General features: G+C 39.2%; 1 protein-coding gene across 24 annotated transcripts in view; it reads left to right on the top strand.

Moving 5' to 3' along the window:
* The first annotated feature begins 8,688 nt into the window (after positions 1 to 8,688).
* The window catches only part of UTY (ubiquitously transcribed tetratricopeptide repeat containing, Y-linked), a 254,423-nt gene continuing 244,871 nt past the window's right edge, over positions 8,689 to 18,240 (top strand). For 4 of the 24 annotated variants that reach the window (XM_055106957.2, XM_055106952.2, XM_055106951.2 and 1 more), the window contains exons 1-2: positions 8,710 to 11,863; positions 12,060 to 12,123. In XM_055106957.2, coding sequence (XP_054962932.1) covers positions 11,712 to 11,863; positions 12,060 to 12,123 — 216 coding nt within the window. In that variant the 5' untranslated portion in view covers positions 8,710 to 11,711. Of the gene's footprint in view, positions 11,864 to 12,059; positions 12,124 to 18,240 lie in introns of all 24 variants that reach the window. The other 20 variants (XM_063602073.1, XM_055106958.2, XM_055106956.2 and 17 more) reach the window with 12 other exon arrangements.

The raw sequence follows: 18,240 nt of genomic DNA, 5'->3' as shown, positions 1-18,240 counted from the left end.
TGCCCTGAGCTCCACCATACTTCAGAGCTCCTGGAAGTGAGGACAGGGTATAGTGTAAAAGAAGTTCAATATAGAGCAATTCTAAATCTGTTATATAAAGGACATAGGGAGCAGTCCACAAAACAGCTAATTTAAAACAGGATTATCTTGTTAGAGAACAATTTGAAAATCATGGTCATGTACATATGAACACAGACCCACATAGGGTCATTTGGTGAACTAATGGGAAACTTTGAACCTGAACCAGAATATCTCAATATTAAAAATTTTAAATAAATGATTATAAATTAACCTTTAGATTTTTCTATGTATGAAGTATCTAGTAATGTTTGTAGTATTTTTTACACACATTGAGTCCAAAATACCCGTGAGTCTTAAGCATAGCAGGGTTCCATGTTGAGAGCCCAGACCTGACCAGATTGCACCCTGCCTGGGGGCCAAAAACCCCAACATCTCCTCATCCCTGGGTCCTCATTGACATCCACTACCCACAGACATAGCCCTGCCTCCAGGGCTGAAGCATAAGCCATTGTCAGTGACCTGGCCCCCATTCATGCCCTTTGTACTTTTTCCCACCCTAACAAAGAGTGTTAAAAGAATTTTTCCACTTTTTGTAATGAGACATGCTTAAATAACTTAAGAAATATTCTGCCTTAAAACAATAGAAAGAGGGGAAGGAGCTTTAAAATGTCTGACCAGGGAGAACGGCTACTCATCTCCACGGCAAAGAACCAAAATAGCAAATAATCTCTTCAAATAGATCATGTAAGAAAGAACACTGAAATTCAACACAGAAGTATTAAGCAACACATAAAGCAAGGAATGAGAGGGAAATTAGGCAGCCTGCTTGGCTGGGATTGGCTGGGATCCTGGAGAGGCACCTCAATTCAGGAAAAGGGTAAATTAAAGACTCCCAGTGGTCCATATTCTCACTATGGACTTCTGCAATTCTAGCTATGGGAGAAGCCATCAATCCCCACAGGCCTTAATATTAACACAGGCTCCTGGAGACCACACCATGGCATTGGTTCAGAGACGGAGCTTACACTAGGTCCCACACACCCATGAGTCCTAAGCACAGCAAGGTGCCATATTGAGAGGCCAGCCCTGACCAGATTGCACCCTGCCTCAGGGCCCAAATGCCCCAGCGTCTCCATATCCCTGGATCCTCCTGGACATCTGCCATACACAGATATAGCCTCAGTTGGCTGCTGCCTCCAGAGCTGAAGCACAAGCCATTGACAATGACCTTACCCCTGACTCATGCCCTTTGCTCTTCCCAGTTACTCCCACTGCTCCCACTGCCTCTGAAATGAAGCTGCCACACATTTACAAGTGCCCTGAGGACAAACTCCTTCTCAGTCTGCGCCTACTGTGGGATGGTACCGATGGAGCCAAACCACAAGAAATGTGTATAATTTCCAATTGCCAGCATATGTCTGCTGCCATTGGAAGCAATCCTATACTTCCCAGGAGGAGGGCTGCAGCATTTCCACTGGGGATTGGAGCATCCCACCAAAGACACAGGGATCACCCTGATCCTGCCTACAACACCCAGCACCTGCATGAACCACTGAGGGACCTGAACAGGCCCATCTGACCTCTATTCTGCCCCTCAAATATCCAACCATGCTCTCCTGGGTACTGGGGATTTCCCAACCCAGTCAACCACCACAGGCACCTGGGCACTTCTCCCAGGATCCTGGGTTCAAGCCCAGCCAACCTGCCCCTACCACCACAGTGAATAGCCAGTTGCATGTGCTATATACAGTCTTGGGGTCTGGCTCATCCACCCTGTTACAACCGTTGCCAACACAAGTGTGGACTATTTGGGAGTCAGAGAGTTATGCTACTACTGTTACTGCTGTTACTCATACTGTTGCAGGAATCAGAGGACCAGATGGACCAAATGGGTTTTACAGGAGGATTTTTATTAAGATGTACACTGGCTCAGTGGATTTGCATCCAAAAAAACTGAGCTCAGAACAAAGGGTTACAGAAGCAGAAATAAAGACAGTTAATCAAACAGTGACAGATCTCATAATCTCTAGCATAGCTTGTGGTATTGCAGCTGCATCAAAGGAGAAACACGACCTTACAAAACTTGCAAAATATTTATGGAAAGTGGGTAAAGGGCTAAAAGAGGAATTTTATTTTTCTTTTTCTTATGTTGGGGAGTGCTGGGAGGGTCTCCAGAGCACATTCCTTTTGGGTCTTGACTTCTTGGTGTTTTCAAGACCTTGCCCGGGCCTGGGCTGTGTCTGTTACTGATTTTTGGGATGAGACAGGCTAATACAGGAACTTGTTTTTCTCTTTTGGTTTTTATTTCTTCTTTCTCTAATTTCCACCTCAATACCACATGTACTTCCCAGTGGTCTAGAATCCACCCACCCACCTGGCCACTGCTACCACTATCAGCACCTGAACAAGCTGGGCCCACTAACACTGCTGCCAGGATATGCCACTCTTGGGCTCAAGCACAGGCCTATCTGGCATCCTCATTCACAGCAAACCTTCAAGACAGCCTCCACTAACAGCTGCACCCTGAGAAACAGAGGAAATCAAAGATAGCACTGACATTGTTTACACCTAAAGAAATCATATGGAGACTCCACTACCTCCCACATCTAGAATGAAAGCCAAAGTGCCATACCCAACCAAAACCATAGATATATATTTAGAAAAAAATCTCCCTAGTGAAAGCATATTTTAAAAATTAGAAAAGGCAACTATTACACCAGATACTCAGAGAGCAGCATAAAGACACAAGAAACATAAATAAACAAGGAAAGGTAACCTTTGTAAAGGGACACAGTAATACCTCAGCAACAGATTCCAATGAAAAAGAACCTTATTAAAACCCAGATAAAGAATTCAAAATTATGATATGAAGCTCAGTGACATAGAAGAGAATAGACAAAAAGTTATAAATATAAATGAGAAATTTATAAACAAATAGCTACCATAGGCAAAGAAACAAACAGAGGATGAGATGGATGGAATTGACAGAAGTAGGCTTCAGCAGGTGGGTAATAACAAACTCCACTGAGCCAAAGGAGCATGGTCTAAACCAGTGCAAGGAAGCCAAGAACCTTGATATAAGGTTACAGGAGCTGCTAAGTAGAATAACCAGTTTAAAGAGGAACATAAATGACATGATAGAGCTGAAAAACACAGCACAAGAACTGCGTTAAGCATACACAAGTATCAATAGCTGAACTGATCAAATGGAAAAAAGGATATCGGAGTGAAGACCATCTTGCTTAAATAAGGCATGCAGACAAGATTAGACAAAAAAGAATGAAGAGGAACAAATAAAACCTCTAAGAAATATGGGACTATGTAAAAAGACCAAACCTATAAGTGATTGCAGTACCAGAAAGAGACAGGGAGAATGGAGCCAAGTTAGGAAACACACCTCAGGATATTATCCAGAAAACTTCCCCAACCTAGCAAGACAGGCCAACATTCAAACTCAGGAAATACAGAGAACACCACCAAGATACTCCATGAGAAGATCAACCCCAAGATACATAATCATCAGATTCTCTAAGGTTGAAATTAAAAAAAAAAATGTTAAGGGCAGTCAGAGAGAAAGGTCAGGTCACTTACAGAGGGAAGCCAATTAGACTAACAGCAGATCTCTCAGCAGAAACCCTACAAGCTAGAAGAGTGTGGCCAATATTCAACTTTCTTAAAAAAAGGAATTTTCAACCCAGAATTTCATATCCAGCCAAACCAACCTGCATAAATGAAGGAGAAATAAAATCCTTTACAGACAAGCAAATGCTAGGGGATTTTTGTCACCACGAAGGCTGCCTTGCAAGAGATGCTGAAGGTAGCATTAAATATGGAAAGGAAAAACTGGCAGCAGCCACTGCAAAAACACACCAAAATATATAGACCAATGACACTATGAGGAAACTGCATCAACTAGTGTGCAAAATAACCAGCTAGTATCATGATGACAGGCTCAGATTTATACATAATAATATTAACCTTAATTATAAATTGGGCTAAATGGCCCAATTGAAAGACACAGACTGGCAAATTGGACAAAGCGTCAAGACTCATCCATGTGCTGTATTCAGGAGACCCATCTGATGTGCAAAGACACTCATAGCCTCAAAATAAAGGGATGGAAGAAAATTTACCAAGAAAATGGAAAGCAAGAAAAAGCAGAGGTTGCAATCCTAGTCTCTAATAAAACAGATTTTAAACCAAGAAAGATAAAAAAAGACAAAAGAATAGCATTACATTGTGGTAAAGGGATCTGTTCAACAGGAAGCACTAACTATACTAAATATATATGCACCAATACAGGAGCACTCAGATTCATAAAACAAGTTCTTAAGAGACCTATAAAGAGACTTAGACTTCTATACAATAATAATGGGAGAATTTAACACTCCACTCTCAATATTAGACAGTTCCATAAGAAAGAAAATTAACAAGGATATTTAAGAATTGAACTGAGCTCTGTATCAAGTGGACCTAATAGATATCTACAGAACTCTCCACCCCAAATCAACAGAATATTCATTCTTCTCAGTACCACATGAAACTTACTCTAGAATCAACCACAGAATTGGAAGTAAAACATTCCTCAGCAACTGCAAAAGAACTGAAATCATAACAGTATCTTACACCACAGTGAATCAAATTAGAACTCAGGATTAAGAAACTCAACAAAACCACTCAACTACATGGAAACCGAACAACCTGCTCCTGAATAACTACTGGGTAAATAAAGAAATTAAGGCAGAAATAAATAAGTTCTTTAAAACCAATGACAACAAAGACACAATGTACCAGAATCTCTGGGACACAGCTAAACCAATGTTTAGAGGGAAATTTACAGCACTAAATGCCCACATCAGACAGTGGGAAAGATTTAAAATCGACACCCTAACATCACAATTTAAATAACTAGAGAAACTAGAGCAAACAAATTCAAAAGCAAGTAGAAAATAAGAAATAACTAAGATAAGAACAGAACTGAAGGAGATAGACACACAAAAAAAACCCTTCAAAAAAATCAATGAATCCAGGATCTGTTTTTTTAAAACGATTAACCAAATAGATAAAATGCTAGACAGACTAATAAAGAAGAAAAGAGAGAAGAATCATATAGACACAATAAAATAGGATAAGGGGATATCACCACTGTTCCCACAGAAATACAAACTACCATCAGAGAATACTATAAACACCTCTATGTAAATAAACTGGAAACCCAAGACTAAACCAGGAAGAAGTCGAATCCCTGAATAGACCAATAACAAGCTCTAATATTGAGGCAGTAATTAATTAATAGCCTACTAACCAAAAAAAGCACGGGACCAGATGGATTCACAGCCCAATTCTACTAGTGCTACAAAGAGGAGCTGGTACCATTCCTTCTGAAACGATTCCAAACAACAGAAAAAGGAGGAGTCCTCCCTAACTCATTTTATGAGGCAAGCATCATACTGATACCAAAACCTGGCACAGGCACAACAAAAAAAGAAAATTTCAGGCCAATATGCCTGATGAACATCGATGCGAAAATCCTCAATAAAATACTGCAAACTGAGTCCAGCAGCACATCAAGAAGCTTATCCGCCACTATCAAGTTAGCTTCATCCCTAGGATGCATGGCTGGCTCAACGTAAGCAAATCAGCAAAAGCAATCCATCACATAAACAGAACCAATGACGAAAACCACATGATTATCTCAATAGATGCCGAAAAGGCTTTTGATAAAATTCAACACCACTTCATGCTAGAAACACTCAATAAACTAGGTATTGAGGGAACATATTTCAAAATAATAAGATCTGTTTATGACAAACCCATAGCCAATAACATACTGAATAGGAAAAAGCTGGAAGCATTCCCTTTGAAAATCACCACAAGACAAGATTGCCCTCTTTCACCACTCCTATTCCACATAGTATTGGAAGTTCCAGCCAGGGAAATCAGGCAAGAGAAAGAAATAAAGCATATTGAAATAGGAAGAGAGGAGGTCAAATTGTCTTTGTTTGTAGATGACGTGATTATATATTTCGAAAACCCCATCGTCTCAGTCCAAAAACCGCTTAAGCTCATAAGCAACTTCAGCAAAGTCTCCGGATACAAAATCAATGCGCAAAAGTCACAAGCATTTCTATACACCAATAATGGACAAACAGAGAATCAAATCATCTGTGAACTCCCATTCAGAATTGCTACAAAGAAAATAAAATACCTAGCAATACAACTTACAGAGATGTGAAGGGGTCTCTTCAAGGAGAAATACAAACCACTGCTCAAGGAAATAAGAAAGGACACAAAGAAATGGAAAAACATTCCATTCTAATGGATAGGAAGAACAAATATCATGAAAATAACTGTAATGCTCAAAGTAATTTATAAATTCAATGCTATTCCCATCAAGCTACCACTGACTTTCTTCACAGAACTAGAAAAAACTACTTCAAATTTAATATGGAACTAAAAAGAGCCCATATAGCCAAGAGAATCCTAAGCAAAAAGAACAAAGCTGGAGGCATCACGCTACCTGACTTCAAACTATACTACAAGGCTACAGTAACAAAAACAGCATGGTACTGGTACCAAAACAGATATATAGAGCAGTGGAACAGATCAGAGGCCTCAGAAATAACATCACACATCTACAACCATCAGATCTTTGACAAACCTGACAGAAAGAAACAACGGGGAAAGGATTTTCTATTTATTAATGGTGCTGGGAAAACTGGCTAGCCATATGCAGAAAACTGAAGCTGGACCCCTTCCTTATGCCTTATACAAAAATTAACTCAAGAATGAAAACGGGCTAGCCATATGCAGAAAACTGAAGCTGGACCCCTTCCTTATGCCTTATACAAAAACTAACTCAAGATGGATTAAAGACTTAAACATAAGGCCTAAAAACCATAAACACCCTAGAAGAAAACCTAGGCAATATCATTTAGGACACAGACATGGGCAAAGACTTCATGACTAAAAGCAATGGCAACAAAAGCCAAAATTGACAAATGGGATTTAATTAAACTAAAAAGCCTCTGCACTGTAAAAGAAACTATCGTCAGACTGAGCAGGCAACCTACAGAATGGGAGAAAAATATTGCAATCTATCCATCTGACAAAGGGCTAATATCCAGAATTTATGAGGAACTTAAACAAATTTACAAGAAAAAACCAAACAGCCCCATCAAAAAATGGGTGAAGGATATGAACAGACACTTCTCAAAAGAAGACATTTATGTGGCCAATATGCCTATGACAAAAAGCTCAACTTCACTGTTCATTAAAGAAATGGAAATCAAAACCACAAGAGATGCCATCTCATGCCAGTTATAATGGTGATCAATCATTAAAAAGTCAGGAAACAGACCAGGTGCAGTGGCTGACACCTGTAATCCCAGCACTTTGGGAGGCCAAGGCGGGCGGATCACAAGGTCAGGAGAGCGAGACCATCCTCACTAACACGGTGAAACCCCGTCTCTACTAAAAAATACAAAAAGTTAGCCGGGTGCAGTGGTGGGCACCTGTAGCCCCAGCTACTTGGGAGGCTGAGGCAGGAGAAAGGCGTGAACCCGGCAGGCGGGGCTTACAGTGAGCTGAGATCACGCCACTGCACTCTAGCCTGGGCAACAGAGCGAGACTCCATCTCAAAAAAAAAAAAAGTCAGGAAACAACAGACACTTGCAAGTACATGGAGAAACAGGAATGCTTTTATGCTGTTGGTGGAAGTGTAAATTATTTCAACCATTGTAGAAGACAGTGTGGCAACTCCTCAGGTATCTCGAACCAAAAATACTATCTGACCCAGCAATCCTATTACTGGGTATACACCCAAAGGATTATAAATTATTCTACTATAAAGACACATGCCCATGTATGCGTACTGCAGCACTATTTACAATAGCAAACACGTGGAACCAACACAAATGCCTATCAATGATAGACTGCATAAACAAAATCCAGCATATACATTACATAGAATTCTATGCAGCCATAAAAAAAGAATGAGTTAATATCCTTTGCAGGGACATGAATGAAGCCAGAAGCCATGATTCTCAGCAAACTAACACAGGAATAGAAAACCAAACACCACATATTCTCACTCATAATTGGGAATTGAACAATGAGAACAGACGGACACAGGGAGGGGAACATCACACACCTGGGCCCTATCGGGGGTGGGGTTCAAGGGGAAGGAGAACATTAGAACAAATACCTAATGAATGAAGGGCTTAAAATCCAGATGACAGGTTGATTGGTGCAGCAAACTACCATGGCACATATATACCTGTGTAACAAACCTGCACGTTCTGCACATGTATCCCAGAACTTAAAGTATAATAAATAAATAAATTTAAAAAATAAGCTACATGCATTCACATATATCAGGTTAAATGGTTATATCTTCTAATTTTCCGATAATTAACGCTCATTTTTGTTACTTCTTCTTTTGCTATACCACCCTACCTTCTATGTGTTGTTATACTAAATTTTTTTGAAAAAATAATATAAAGTCATTATTCTAGTCTCTTCAGGGAATAACCTAAATCTGAATGCTTTATACCCATTTCACATACATGTGACAAATTATACACTACAAAGGGTACAAATAATAAGCCTTTTATCAGTATACATATTTTTGTATCTTTTGTAGTTACATTTTATAAACTAGGTAAGATCCAAAAAGTTACATAGAATGTAAGGCCTTAATGTTATATCCTGTCTGATTTATAATCTGCCAAATGTATATGAAGGTATGAGGATGGATGCAGCTTTGTATTTACATTCGATATATAATGTTGGGTTAGAGATTAGCTAATTTTTCCAAGGTACAGCCTGTACAGAGCCAGAATTCAAATTCATTCTTTACTGCAATTTCTGTCCCATCTCTATGTTGCTCTATCACTTTGTAATAATTACCTGCCTCAAGTGAGACAGGTAGGCCTTATTCCTGGAAAAGGCCATATTCTACATTATTTGAATGTCTGCTTGTGCAAATGTATGCATATTATCAAAAACCTCTTGGTGTGATGGCCACGACTATGACAATTAATATACTTACTAATATACTTATGACAATTAATATAACATTTTCAATAGTACAGCTACTGAAAATATTCTGTGGTGTAGCGATTCAACTGAAATGGAATGAGTAAAGAACATGATAGACTATAATCTATAAAATCAGAGTTAGTTGTTAGTTTCAAAATAACAATGAAAACACGTGTTACTGAGCAAAATCAGCTGGGATTTCCAAAACTCTCACTAGTGTTATAGTTTTTTGTCTGGAAGTTCTAAACTGTCCTCTCATTTAAACATCAAAGTTTAAATACATAATACCTATTTTTGGAGGAGGCAAACTTATTACTTAAAAAGATACCATTTCTTCACTTATAAAGGAACATTTCCCCTAATGCCCATTAATAGTTAACATTTTTGTAATATCTAATATCTGGAGGTATAACCAGTAAACTATTTGATACATGGAATATTATGCAATTTGTCTTTTGAAAACAGTAATCAACAGAGGCGTTTAATATATACGAGACTTTTTATAGATTCTTTACAAAAAAAATATACACAATTCCTCACCATACATATGCCATATAATATGAGAAAGAAAAATTAATCTTGGGACCCCCAAATCACTAAGTAACGGAAAAGTCAAGCTGGGAACTATGTCACTAAACTTGCCTCCCATTTTATTCCTAAATAAGATAGGTACAAAGATAAGAAGCTACATACGTTCCTCACAACGTGCCCACAAGGAAATTCCTTGTGGACAAAGGACAGACCCAACTCAAAGTTATCCCTGTGAGGCGCACAAGAGACAACTGCATATCTGATTGCTTCCTCTGCCTTATTATTTATTTATGTAAAAATACACAGTTACTAGCCGGACTAAATTCTGTATTCAGTAGGAAGCTGATCAAGGACTCAAAAGCATGCAAACTCTTGTCTCTTATCTACATTTTTTTTTTTTTTTTTTTTTTGAGACGGAGTTTTGCTCTTGTTGCCCAGGCTGGAATGCAATGGTGCCATCTCGGCTCACCGCAACCTCCGCCTCTTGGGTTCAAGCGATTCGCCTGCCTCAGTCTTCAGAGTAGCTGAGATTACAGGCATGCGCCACCAGGCTCTGTTAATTTTGTATTTTTAGTAGAGACGGGGTTTTTCCATGTTGGTCACGCTGGTCTGAAACTCCCAACGTTAGGTCATCTGCCCGCCTCGGCCTCCCAAAGTGCTGGGATTACTGGCGTGAGCCACAGCGCCCGACCTGTCTCTTATCTAACATGGAAGCCCCCACTTCGAGTTGTCCCTCTTACCTGACCGAACCAATCATGTTTCCCTAAAGCGTACAAAAGCAAGCTGTGCCCTGACCACCTTGGGCAAATGTATCATGGGTAAGTCTTGCAAAATAAACTTTTTAAATTGACTAAGACCTCTCTCAGATATTTGGGGTTCAGAAATAAATTCTTTTACCTATTATTTATAATTTTGGTTACAATTGAGAAAGTAAGAAAAATGTGTTTTTTTCTTTTCTAAGGGTTACTGCATCTTGAAAGTGTGATGAAGGTCTTAATTATTGTTCTTATAATTCCTGTCCACAGAAGCTGCTACTCTTACTGAGACCTCACGGAATTATCATTATCACAATAGAAATAAACATTTTGGGTTTGTGGAGTAACTTTTTTTTTTTTTTTTTTGCTCATCGTTTGTTGCTTAGATAATATCATGAACTGATAAATGCAGTTGCCACGTTGATTCCCTAGGGCCTGGCTTACCGACTGAGGTCATAAGATATTATGCCTTCTCTTTAGACTTGGTCAGTGGAGAGGAAATGGGCAAAGAACCAGCCTATGGAGGTGACAAGGCCAAAAGTCTTGAGGGTGAAGGTTTAGGGCCTGCGCAGCTTCCCTCCCATGCCCTGCAAGGTCTCGCATTCGCAAGGCTTGTGACAGTGGGAGCCTCATTACGGACTCTCCTAAAGTCCATGGTGTCCTCTTTTCGCATTTGCGCCCCGTGAGTGATGCCCGATGCCGCCCTTCCCCTCGCTCTCTTCCCCTTCAAGCGTATCGCAACTGCAAAAACACCCAGCACAGACACTCCATTTTCTATCTTAATGCATTTAACTAGCACAAACTACAGGTTGCTCCATCCCAGAGACTACCCTTTTCTCCATAGACGTGGCCATCAACCAACCAGCGGTCAGAATCAGTCAACCTCTGTCACGTTCCCAGGTCCTTGGCGAACTGGATGGGCGGGGTCCCAGCAGCCTAGGAGTACAGTGGAGCCATGCCTGACGTAAGTCAACAAAGATCACGTGAGACGAATCAGTCGCCTAGATTGGCTACAACTAACTGGTTGGGAGCGGGGAGGTCGCGGCGGCTGCGTGGGGTTCGCCCGTGACACAATTACAACTTTGTGCTGGTGCTGGCAAAGTTTGTGATTTTAAGAAATTCTGCTGTGCTCTCCAGCACTGCGAGCTTCTGCCTTCCCTGTAGTTTCCCAGATGTGATCCAGGTAGCCGAGTTCCGCTGCCCGTGCTTCGGCTGCTTTAGTCTTTTCCTCAGGTTTTTTCCTTGCAGCCGCTGAGGAGGCGATAAAATTGGCGTCACAGTTGAAGCAGCGATTGAAGGCGTCTTTTCAACTACTCGATTAAGGTTGGGTATCGTCGTGGGACTTGGAAATTTGTTGTTTCCATGAAATCCTGCGGAGTGTCGCTCACTACCGCCGCTGTTGCCTTCGGTGATGAGGCAAAGAAAATGGCGGCAGGAAAAGCGAGCCGCGAGAGTGAAGAGGAGCCTCTTAGCCTGACAGTAGAGGAAAGGGAGGCGCTTGGTGGCATGGACAGGTACGCACCTCCATCACCCGCCTGGTTGGCTGGCGATACTCTCCGGGAAGGCCCGGACGCAGCTTGCCCACGTTGATGACGGGGTCATCCTCAGCTTGGCACTCACCAATCTGTCGCTGTCGCTCTTGGACTCGGGAAGGAGCAAGTCACTGGCTTTCTCAGACCATTAACAAGCTCTGTGTCTCTCTCTCTACAGCCGTCTCTTCGGGTTCGTGAGGCTTCATGAAGATGGCGCCAGAACGAAGACCCTACTAGGCAAGGTAAAAGCAACCAGACGCAGACAAAGTCTTTGGTCCGCACTTTGCTCTACCAAGGCCCCGCGTCCCTTACCGCCCAGCCAGTATTTATTTTGGCTCTGCTCCATGGCCAAGGGGTCGGAAAAGTGTTTCTTGCCTTTGCTGTCCCCGTACTCTGGAATACTTCGCCCCTTGCTCCAGACTCCCTTCTACTCTGAGGAAAAAAAAATCGGAGCGCTTTGGGACCGGGCTAAACCGGGTCTACACCACATGCCTGTTACTTTAGGGCCTTTTGTTCCTGAATTTTAGCGTCACAAATAGTGAATGTGTACAGTTTTCAAAATTCATAACTTCCTGCTTCTTCCCCTCGCCTTTTGGCATTTGGCTCTTGGTGTCTAATTTTAAACATTTTTTTGCCTTTTAAAAAAAAATATCCCTGGTGTCCTAAGTTTAAGTAGCAAGTAAGTTACAGCGGTGAAGAGTTTGCAGTAGATATTTCACCTATAAACTGATGCGTGTATGTTTAGCCTGAAGTTTAGTGATTTGTTTACCTTTTTAGGATGCACAGTGCTGCAAATGTGATTTCATGAATGTGTGTGCTTTTTCCATTCAGGAACCTTGTTTCTTAGGTGTCATGCTCACAGTGGGAAGAATTTGTTGTTTATGTGAAAAGTTGGCACTGTCGTTTAGTTAAGGCTGCTCCTATCAGCCAAGATGGCGGGTAAAAAGGGGGAGGAGCAATAAAGGGGGAAGCTTGGGAAGAGGGTGGGGGTATTAACCCCGAAACCTTAGCAAGGATTAGACCGTAAAGAGCGCTGCCGTAGCTTCATGTTGCTTATTAAAAATTATTATTATTTAAAAGTAGAATTCTTGCGTTATCTCCAACATTGACAGCAGCATTATTAAACCTATATGTGCTAATTAATTGCAGCATGTTTAGTTACTCCCGCGTGAATTGTTGCGTAACTTGGCCCTGGAATATTCCTCTGTGTATCGTTTTTTACCCTCTCACCAAAATCTTGTTAAAGTGTTTGTATGTTGTCAGTTGGTCCCGTGAAATAAGAACGGTACAACAATCGCGCCATCTTTTAGATGCTGAAACCAGTAGTTAAGAATTTCAGTTTATTATTGTATTTCACAAGGAAATACTAATTATTTTCTCAGGATGAACATTTTACTTACCAAGACGTTTTACTTTGTAGTTTAATTCAGTACAGACGCTGAGTTCTTTTACCTATAATCTCCTTTGTATGTTTTGGGGGCAAATACTGATCAGAAAACTAAAATGTAATATATATGTGTGTATAATGTGTATATATATGTTAGTAAATCCACTTTATTTGACTGGTAAATGAAACATGAGTTAAACTTTGATTATGCAAGTGAAAATAGCTTTATGAAAAACATGTTATAGTATCAATGATACGATTTAAGCAACAGTGACTCGATCTGCCTTAATGTTTAAAATAGTTATGATAATGAAATAAAAGTAATTTGATGTTTTCTGGGATAATGTGGGAAAATACTGGTTGAGAACTTTAAATCTTCATATGCTGGAGTTAGGATAAATTCTCAGTGGGTTGTGGTTAACATTTTAGTTTGCAATGAACTTTTCAAATAGACAATATGGGGTTTAAATTTTAAGGAATTTTTTTTTCACATATTGATCCTTTCCCATTATGATTACAGTAACATTTTAAATATGAGAAAGTGGTTTCATTATGTTTGAGGAGAACTGTAGCTTCATAAAACACTGAGTAATACCGTATATTAAACTGCAGTGACTTTTTTGAAATGAAAAAAATATTAACTCAATTTCACTTCATTTAGCTCAGGATTCTGAAGGCTGGGAAGTCCAGGATCAAGGGGCTGCGTTTCATGAGGGCTTTAGTGCTGCATCATTCTTTGGAGAAGGTGGAAGGGCAAGAAAGTATATGACAGTGCAACAGATGGGGGATGCCTAACTCTCTGTAATGAACCTATCCTCACTATGACATTAACCCATCCATGAGCGCAGCCTGCTTATGATGTTGTCAAATCTTAAAGACATCATTTCACAACACTGTTGCATTGAGGATTATGTTTTCAATGCATGAACTTTGGGGGACATATTCAAACCATAGTACCTGTTCTCCAAGACAAATTATTCTACAGTATGTATAATAAAATATTTTTCCCTTTCTCACAGAGCGTTGCATATATCACTGTTTTTTAAAAAAATTCTTAGAATGATCTGTATCACTGATATTTCAGTTTTTATTCATATTTATGTTTTCTATGAAAGTTTTATTTATAGATTTTACTAATGTCAGTATTGTTTTACAAGCTTCTAAAGGTTTAAAATATTGTTATAAATATGCTTTTTTTCCTGTCAAGTTTTCTGGACATTGAAGATGCTCTATCCCAATTACTAGTTTCTCTGATTTTTTTTTTTTTTTACCTCATACGTGAACGCGTATATCAAACCATTAGGATGGTTGTAACAATAGATTTCCTTAAAATTCTGTAATTTATGTTTTATAAGATTTTTATTAATTTTTATAAGATTATCTGAATTAGTGTAAATACTTTTCAGCAAAAACTTTTTGGGGGAAGCTTAGTAACTTGCTCGTATTTAAATAATATGCAATTCAATTAAGTGAAAAACAGATTTTAGCAATAGTAACTTTTATTTCATGTTGGAAAACGTTTTAGGTTGATTTTGTTTGTATTATGATAGAGTTTCACTCTGTCAAATAGAATATTACTATTACAGTATGCCTTCAATATAATGGTAGAGGCATTAACAGGAGAAACGCCTATTAAAATGCTTTATACTGTAATATTTGAAAGGTGATATTTAAGATCTTGCATTATATGTGTTTTGTTTGCTAACCTGTAACCTGTAGAACTTCATTTCCAGTTCTAAAAATAGTGTTTTGAGTTAAAAAAGCAACTATAGAAATAATGTCATGTTTTGTTATTTAGAATTAGGTCTTTAATTTGGTGTATCAGGAACAGTTTGGATGTTGTCTTCCAAACAATTAGAGTTGTTATTGTTTACGTATTACTGGACAGAGTATTAAGTAGGCATTATGTAAGAATGCTAATAGAAAATTTGGGTACAACGTTGGACATACATATCTGAAGCAATTATAGAAAATATTTTGACATCTAGGCACAGTTCCAAACTATGTGATAATAAATGGGCACTTTTCTGGTATTGGTTTACTTTACTTTTTTTTTCCCCCGAGATGGAGTTTCACTCTTGTTGCCCTGGCTGGAGTGGAATAGTGCGGTCTCACCTCACTGCAACCTCTGTGTTCTGGGTTCAAGTGATTCTCCTGCCTCAGCCTCCCAAGTAGCTGGGATTACAGGTATCCACCACCATGCTTGGCTAATTTTTTGTATTTTTAGTAGAGACAGGGTTTCATCATGTTGGCCAGGCTGGTCTGGAACTCCTGACCTCAGGTGATCTGCTCTCCTCAGCCTCCCAAAGTGCTGGGATTACAGGAGTGAGCCACTGCATCCAGCCTACTTTTATTACTAACTAGCTAGCTTTTAAAAGAGTCAAATTGAAATAACTAGGGAACATTTGATATTATTTAAATTGCCAAATAAGATTGTTTTGCCTGTTTTGTCTGTGACTCAGGTGGCAAAATTTATTTATAGGCATAATGCTGTAAGCCAAAATTAAATTTTAGTGCTTTCCAACCACAGTATTATACATCTGTTCTGACATAGATTGATTTTTAGTTTTGAAGGTTATTTTTGCACTGCAACTTACTGTGATGCTAACGAATGATCCCATTTTAATGAGCTGTCTAGAGAGCTAATTTGTATTTTAAAGAATATAAGATTGTTTCATTCAACAGATTAAGACCTAAACCTACATATTTTGTAAATTAGTCAATGGCTGTCATAAAATGACTGGCATATTTTATGAACTTGCTTTGAATCTTCACGTGATTGGCTTATAAATTGCTACCGCAACTCAGAGCAGAACAAACTTGAGAGTGCCATGAATGGAAAACTTTTATGAAGGTCGTATTGAAGTAAGACCTCTCTCAGTTTAGATTGAACAAATAGCCCTTTAAGTGGTAGGATGACTAACAACGGAACATGAGTGTAGAATAAATGTGTGAAGGGCTTTAAAAGTTCACAGTAAAGGTTAGCTTATGAAAATAAAAGTTTGCATTGCTGTTTCTTAATAGGACAGAGTTGTTACTTGGAGATTATTTGATTCATACCACAGCAGTGCATCTTGTAATTTTATTTAGAATTCAGATTTAAAATCAGACTTTAGCTTTAGCAGATGTTTAAAGTAATGTACTTTGCTATTCTTTTACTCGCTGATCTCATTTTGTTATAAGCTTTACTTGGCCTGGCGTGGTGACTCTTGCCTGTAATCCCAGCCGTTTGGGAGATGGAGGCTGATGCATCAGTTGAGTCCAAAAATTCAAGACTAGCCTGGGCAACATGGCAAAACTCCATCTCTACAAAAAAACTAAGAAATTAGCTAGACATGGTGATCTGCACCTATAGTCCCAGGATGGACACTCTTGCCCTCTTCAGAGAATAGAATACAGATCTTTTCTCATTTTTACACTTTTGGCCTGTGCGTGTCCTTAGGTCTAAAGTGAGTGTCTTTTAGGCAATGTGTAGTTGTAACTTGTTTTTTTAAATCCAGTTATTCCCTCTATGTATTATGATTGGTGCATTACCTGTTTCTGTTTACTGACAAGAAAGGACTTACTAATTCCATTTTCTTTGTTTCATTTCATTTTTATGCCTTAAAATATAGGTTACTATATTTGTCTAAAAGTTTACCTTGTTTTCTATGTTGTACCCTTTTCATTTCTCTTTTCCTCTCTTTCTGCCTTCCTTTGTGTTTCATTGGATTTTTTTGTAGTGACAAATTTTAATTCTCTTTTCATTTCACTTTGTACATATGTCCTATATGTTTTCTTTGTAGTTACCATGGCAGTAACATAAAGCTTCATAAAGTTATAACTATCTTTGTTTTTTTTTCTTTTTGAGATGCAGTTTCCTTCTGTTGCCCATGCTGAAGTTCAGTGGTGCTATGTCAGCCCACTGCAACCTCCACGTCCCAGGTTCAAGCTGCCTCAGCCTCCCAAGTAGCTGAGATTTCATGTACCTGCCACCACACGTAGCTGTTTTTGTACTTTTTTAGTAGAGACAGGCTTTTACCATGTTGCCCAGGCTGGTCTCCAACTCCTGACCTAGGTGATCCGCCTGCCTTGGCCTCCTAAAGTGCTGGGATTACAGGCATGAGCCACCACACCCGGCCAGTAATCATCTTTTGTCAACTGACAAGAACTAAATTTCAGTTGCATATAAAAACTGCTCTTTATATCTGTCCTTTAGGGATCCATTAATGTATTTTTTAGAGTTTTTTTATGCCTTAAAAAATTAGATACCAGATTTATTCATTATTTTTTCATCTGCATTATAATATTATAGGTTACTATATTTGTCTATATGTTTACCTTTATTTTGTATTTTCAAATGGTTTTGTGTGCTGGTTAACATCATTTTTCTTCAACCTGTGGGACTATCTTCAGCATTTCTTACAAGGTAGGTGTAGTGGTGATGAACGCCCTCAGGTTTGTTTTTCAAGGAAGTCTTACTTTCTCGAAAATTGCAAATCCAGAGAGATACAAAAACAGATTAGCAGTTATCAGGGGGTGTATCCCTTAGGTACAAACTTAGCAGTTGGCCCAGCACTCCTTGCTCATCCCACAACCATGTTATTGCCTTGGGAATTCACATTACTACCTGCTATTTTAATTTTTTCCTGCGTGAAACAATACTTCTTTCTGGTAAAGTATGTCTATCGTCAGTTAGTTCTTTGCCTTTGTTTATCTGGGAATATGATTCTGCTTTTTAATAGAAGTATAGTATAATGAAGTATAGAATTTTTGATGATAGTTCTTTTCTTTCGTTATTTTTTTTTTCTCGAGACAGAGTCTTGCACTGTTGCCTGGGTTGGAGTGCAGTGGCGCGATATTGGCCCACTGCAACCTCCACCTCCCAAGTTCAAGCGATTCTCTTGCCTCAGCCTCCCAAGTAGCTGGGATAACAGCCACCCTATTCTCTTGCCTCAGCCTCCCAAGTAGCTGGGATAACAGCCACCCACCA

Source organism: Pan paniscus, chromosome Y, assembly GCF_029289425.2.
Source record: "Pan paniscus chromosome Y, NHGRI_mPanPan1-v2.0_pri, whole genome shotgun sequence".
Classification (NCBI taxonomy): Eukaryota; Metazoa; Chordata; class Mammalia; order Primates; family Hominidae; genus Pan; species Pan paniscus.
The sequence above is the reverse complement of the archived record's forward strand: the minus strand, read 5'-3'. Positions and strand labels throughout refer to the sequence as shown.